The 6,297-nt window shown below is 46.5% G+C and overlaps 1 protein-coding gene across 2 annotated transcripts in view; it reads right to left on the reverse strand.

The window, feature by feature from the left end:
- The window catches only part of PLCE1 (phospholipase C epsilon 1), a 352,472-nt gene that overhangs the window by 19,708 nt on the left and 326,467 nt on the right, over window positions 1-6,297 (reverse strand). For both annotated transcript variants that reach the window (XM_008074585.2, XM_008074587.1), the window contains exons 25-26: window positions 5,623-5,884; window positions 1,978-2,096 (exon numbers count right to left, since the gene is read on the reverse strand). In XM_008074585.2, the coding sequence (XP_008072776.1) occupies window positions 1,978-2,096; window positions 5,623-5,884 (381 nt within the window). The remainder of the gene's footprint in view (window positions 1-1,977; window positions 2,097-5,622; window positions 5,885-6,297) is intronic.

Consider the following 6,297-nt stretch of genomic DNA (forward strand, 5'->3'; position numbering starts at 1 on the left):
AAAAAAAAAAAAAAAAAAAAAAAAAGACTGTTGCCTGGGGCCCACCCCAGAGGTGCTGGCTTAATTGATGTGGGTGTGGCTTGGATGTGGATTTTTTTTTTTTTGAGTCAGAGTTTCACTGTTGTCCAGGCTTGAGTGCAGTGGCTTGCTCACGGCCAACACAGCATCAACCTACTGGGTTCAGGCGATCCTTCTGCCTCAGCCTTCCAGGTAGCTGATACTACAGATGCACGCCACCATGCCTAGCTAATTTTTTTGTGAATTATTGTAGAGATGAGGTCTCACCAAGTTGCCCAGGCTGGTCTCGATCCTCCAGACTCAGGCAATCCTCTCGCCTTGGCCTCCCAAAGTGCTGGGATTACAGGCTAGGCCACCACGCCAGGCCGATTGTTTTTTTTTAAGGCTCCCCCAGGGGACACAAATGTGCAGCAAAGGTGCTGCGAAGTGATGAAAGGAAAAGGAGGAAAACCCTAAGAAAACGAGGGCAGGGACAGAGAGAGAAGGAACGGATGGGGGTCAGGGCAAGAGAAGGTGGAGGAGAAAGCGGACTCTGGCAGTGGTGATGGGGTGTGTGTGTGTGTGTGTGTGTGTGTGTGTGTGTGTGTGTGTCAAGGTCAGGGCCTTTGTGAGCACAGAAGGTGACTTTCTAAAGATTGCTGGGAACATGCTGAGTCTGAGATTGATACAAAAGTGATCAGTTATGAGATATGTTAAGAGGGGAATCAATGGACAAAGTTTTATTTTCTATTTTGAGTCAGGGTCTCTCACCCAGGCTGGAATGCAGTGGCATTCTCACAGTTCACTGCAGCCTCGACCTCCTAGACTCAGGTGATCCTCCTGCCTCAGCCTCCCGAGTAGGTGGGACTACGGGTGCACCTGGCTAATTTTTAAAATTTTTTTTGGTAGAGAGGAGTTCTCTCTATGTTGTCTAGGCTAGTCTTGGACTTCCGGACTCAAGCAGTCTTCCCGCTCGGCCTCCCAGAGTGCAGCGATTACAGGTGTGAGCCATTGTACTCGGCCAATGAACATACTTTTAAAGTTTATTTTTAATTTAAAGGGGGAGCATAATGGAATCAGCCAGTTTCTTGTTTCAATAAACCATCCTGCATTTGTGGGGTGAGCTCTGGTCCAAGGATCCTCAAACTTCAGTGGGCAAGGGGCTTCCGTGGGACCGTGTTAAAATGCAGAGTTTGCAATGGTGGCATTTTCTAGTGTCAATCTCCCATCCCCAAGAGTAGGGCAGACCCTGCCTCTCCCAAGCACCAGGGTGCAATTACGCATCACCAGCAAAGCCTTCTGCTCACCCCAACCCCACTCTGCCTGAGACATCTGCCCCTGGACGGCACTATCACGTACTGGCTTTGGTACCAGAATAACTTGGGCTTAAGTCCTGGCTTCCTGCTTGCTAGCTGTGTACCCCAGATGGGTTTCGTTCTCACCTTTCTCATCTGCAAAATGTCGATGACACTAATAACTGCTTCCTGAAGCAGTTAAGAGGATTAAATGAGTTAGTATATTTGGTTTTTTTTGAGCCGGAGTCTCACTCTATCACCCAGGGCCAGAGTGTAGTGGCACACTCACAGCCACCGCTGCCTTGACCTGCTGGGTTCAGGTGATCCTTCTGCCTTAGCTTTCCATATAACTGGAACTACAAGTGCACATTACCACTCCTAGTTTATATTTTTTGATTGATTGTAGAGACGAGGTCTCACCAAGTTGCCCAGGCTCGAACCCCTGAGCTCAAGCAATCTTCTCATCTCAGCCTCCCAAATTGCTGGGATTATAGGCTTGAGCCACCATGCCCAGCCAAGTTAGTACATTTGTAAAGTGCTTAGTTAGAGCCAAGTGTCAGCCATTATTGTGCGTATTATTATTATTTCCCTAGCCACCTCATTATAACTCCCACTGAACACATGAAAGCCTGCCTTCAGTGCAGCAATCCCTGCAAACACAAGGAGTGAAATCAAACTTAATTACCAAAGAGGCTGGCATGGTACTGCCAGAGGGGTTTTCTTCCATCCTTCTGCTGTTAATGAATAAACTAGAGATTTCCAAGACTTCATTGTGGAGGTTTCGCAGTTGAAGATGTCGATATCCTAGAAAAATGCAGAATTAGGAAAAACTGTTAACCATGCCCTACAGAAGGTAACTTCATGGAGGTCCGTAAATGACAAGTAGGAGCAGGGGTGGCGGCTTACTCTTGTAATCCCAGCACTTTGGGAGGCCGAGGCGGGAGAAATGCTCGAGCCCCGGAGTTTGAGACCAGCCTGGGCAACATAGCGAGACTCTGTCTCTACAAAAAATAAAACAGTTAGCTGGGTGTGGTAGTGTACACCTGTAGACGTAGCTACTTGGGAGGCTGAGGTGGAAGGATTGCCTGAGCCCAGGAGGTCGAGGCTGCGGTGAGCCGAGATTCGGCTACTCCACTCCAGCCTGCGCTACAGAGTGAGATCTCAACTCATAAAATAAAATAGTAGAAATGAGACCTTAAAATGGGCAGGGACAACCAACAGGAGAGGCCATCTCACCAGGAGAGTACTGCCCTCTGGGGACAGTTTTGAGCCATCCAGTAGTAATTAAGTTGTTCAGGCACTGTTTCCAACTTAGACTCAAAACCTTAAACTCAAATTTAAAAAAATAGTGGGAAAACCTGATCGTTTGGCTAACAAAACCTCTACAGCCCTTGTCTGACAAATATTCCATCATAGAGCCGCTATAGTGATAACAAAATAGTCCAATAATAGGGGATGGATGATACGTTCAAAGTTAGAATGTGAGTGTCTGTGTCAGTATACAATGGAATAACATGCAACCAAGAGAAGTGGTCACGTAGACGTATAGTTATTAACATGAAATGTCACTCATGATATACATTAGTAAGGGAAAACTGGTAAGTGACAAAACACTGAGGTTAGGAGGAAGTCTATTTGTTAGAAACATATCTGAGGCAATCAGTCAAGGATGCTTCTTGCAAGCCAGAGGCCTCATCCCTGAGTCCATCCCTGACCTCCCAGAGGACTGAAGAGATATCACCTCGGAATTTCATCTCTGCACGCCAAAATGCCAGTGGCACCCTGGATGGAAAGTTTTAATCAAACCATGGAAAACATCTAGACGTACAGGAATGATTAAATTGGGTACACCTACTCAAAGATACTTATACAAATCTTAAAATAATAATTATGAAAATGATTGACTATGTTTATAGAGTGCTGCTTAACATGCTTACCATGCTTATGTAACATCATTGTAACTGGGTAAAAATAAACAAGCATTTTTACAAAAAAACCAACAACACATATCTGTATGCTCGTGTGTTACATGGGCAGAGAAATAAAACCTGCAAAAGTCATTGTGTGGAAAAGATGAAAAAAATGGAGAATTAAACAAATTTTGCTTCTCTGTTCTTTCTCACATTTCTGCAATAAGTACTAGGAGCTGAATTGTGTCCCGCCCCCAGCCCACAATTCACATGTTGAAGCCCTCACCCCCAGTACCTCAGATGTGACTGTATTCGGATACACAACCTTTGACAAGGTAATTAACTTAAAATGAAGTCACAAGAGCAGGCTCTCATCCAGTAGGACTGATGTCCTTAACAAGAAGAGGACATTAGGACACAGACGACACAGAAGGATGACCACGTGAAGACACAGCGAGAGGTAGCCATCTGTAAACCGCAGAGAGAGGCCTCAGAGGAATCAACCCTGCCCACACCTTGGTCTTGGACTTCCCGCCTTCAGAATGGCGAGAAAATAAATTTCTGTGGCTTAAGCTGCCCAGCCTGTGTTATTCTGTTATGGCAGCCTGGGCAGATGAATCAAGTGACTGTATGCTACTGGCCCAGGGAAGAAGAGAGATAAGAAAATAACAAGAAGCAGGGCGCTGTCACGTGTTTGAGGAGCTCACAGGACGGCAGCTTGGGTGTGGTGGCAGGAAACACATGCTTAGATTGCTGGTGCTCAAGGGAGACCAGCAAAGCCAGCATCCCGGGGAGTGTGACAGAAAGGCAGGTTCTCACTCCATCCCCTAAGACCTACCGAGTCAGGGTCTGCGTGCTGTGCCCAAGAGTTCCAGGTGATTCGTGTGCACATCAGAGTTTGAAAAGCAACGCACAGGACGAAATTCCTCACAACGTCACAACAAAGCCAGTCCACAGCCAAGATCCCCAGGCTTTCCATCTCCCTTCCCCCACCCCAAAACTCAGACAGTAAGTCCCCTACATACGAACGAGTTCCATTCTGAGAGCGTATCCTGAGTCCTATTTGTTCGTAAATCCGACAGTTAGCCTGGGTACCCAACTAACACAGCAGCTATATGTACGGTACCAGCTACTTCACTGCTGCTTTTTTTTTTTTTTTTGAGTTGGAGTCTCAGTCTTGTTGCCCAGGCTGGAGTGCAATGGCATGCATGCTCATAGCCACCACAGCTTTGACCTGCTGGGCTCAGGCGATGCTTCCACCTCAGCCTTCCAAGTAGTTGGAACTACAGGTGTGCGCTACCATAACCAGCTTATTTTTTATTTATTTATTGTAGAGATGAGGTCTCGCCAAGTTGCCCAGGCTGGTCTGAACCCGTAGGCTCAGGCAATCCTCTTACTTCAGCCTCCAAAAGTGCTGGAATTATAGGCATGAGCCACTGTGCCCTGCCTACACCATTGCTTTTATGCTTGCTTGAAATAAAATACTGTACTAATATACTCTATACAGTATTGTACAGTAAAGTACATGAAAGTATAACCACTTGTAGAAGATGCACACACGTGGCAATGTATGCCAGACACGTGAACTCATTTACATGGCTGGACATGCAAAGGCACGTTTGCATCTTTGGAAGTTTGCAACTTGAAGGTTCCTATGGAAGGGACGTACTGGACTGAGTTTCTGCCAAGCACTGACTCCAGCCTGGGTTCACTTATGCCGCTACCACACCTGAGCCCTTCCCGCTCTCAGATTCCTGTCCTGCCTTCAATCCGGCTTTCTAATTGCTGGGGTGCTATGGGTGCTAGTTGGGAAGGAAGGTGTGGAAATCTGAGGCGTGCAACCACTATTGCTCCCGACACCAGGCCTGAGTGACGTCATACTTTTCAAGGGACATCGTCAATACCTCTGATTTTCACAAGATGTAAAATAAAAACTCATTTTAAGATGTGCTTAAAAAGTGCTCAAATTTGTATTTCCTTCTGCTTCTCATTTTAACCTATAACCATTTTTTTGAGTTGGGGTCTTGCTCCGTGACTCAGGCTGGAGTGTAGTGGTGCGATCCTAGCTCACTGCAGCCTCAAACTTCTGGGCTCCAGTTAGCCTCCTGCCTCAGCCTTCAGAGTTCCTGGGACTACAGGCATGTGCCACCATGCCTGGCTATATATATATTTATTTATTTATTGAAGAGGCGGGAGTCTGGCTATGTTGCCCAGACTGTTCTTGAACTCCCAGTCTCAAATGATCCTCCCACCTCGGCCTACCAAAGTGCTGGGATTGCAGGCATGAGCCACCGTGCCCAATCTATTTTAACTTCTTAAAATGTCAAACATGTACAAAAGGAGAGAGAAGAGTATGATAAAATTCTGACATCCATCACCCAGATACAATTATTATTATCGGTAGGACAATTTCATTCTACCTCGTTTTAAAGCCTTGAGTGGAATGATTCTCTGGGCAGTGACCGCTGAACTGTTGTTTTCCACAACCGCAAATCGAAGGAATACAAGATCTTCAAAATGAACCCGGAAGAGAAACTGCTCGTTCCACATGGGGTTCAGGGTGTTTCGGTGGATGGGCTTCGTGCGGAAGTGGCAGCTGTCCAGGGGCATGCCCAGGACGTCGACCTCGATGCATGGGCTTCCTGTGCTGTTGCTGGGACACACGTTTTGACCAGAGACAATCTGAGGGGGGAGAACGATCAGTCTCGGAGGATGAAAACATAACAAGGACGACCCCTGTACCCACTGCTTCCCTCTGCAAAGAAAGACCAAGAGCAGGCGTGGACAAGGCGAAGCGTTAATAAAACCGTTAAAGGAAAAGTGAGTGCAGTCACGGCATCACGGGACTGCAGTCTCGTGAAAGACCTGTTTTGCCAACAGCATTCACTTAACTATACCCTTTTGACTGTCACAATGCTCAACGGTCTTAAAAAAACAAGCAATGTGCATTCCCACCAGCAGTGTAGAAGCATTCCTTTTTCTCGGCATCCTCGCCAGCAACTGTTGTTGTTTGCTTTTATTTTTATTTTGTTTTATTTAATTATTGAGTTGGAGTCTCACTCTGTCGCCCAGACTGGAGTGCAGTGGCTGCTCCC

The sequence above is a fragment of the Carlito syrichta genome, unplaced genomic scaffold (genome assembly GCF_000164805.1).
Source record: "Carlito syrichta isolate Samal-C Ts95f unplaced genomic scaffold, Tarsius_syrichta-2.0.1 Scaffold316493, whole genome shotgun sequence".
Classification (NCBI taxonomy): Eukaryota; Metazoa; Chordata; class Mammalia; order Primates; family Tarsiidae; genus Carlito; species Carlito syrichta.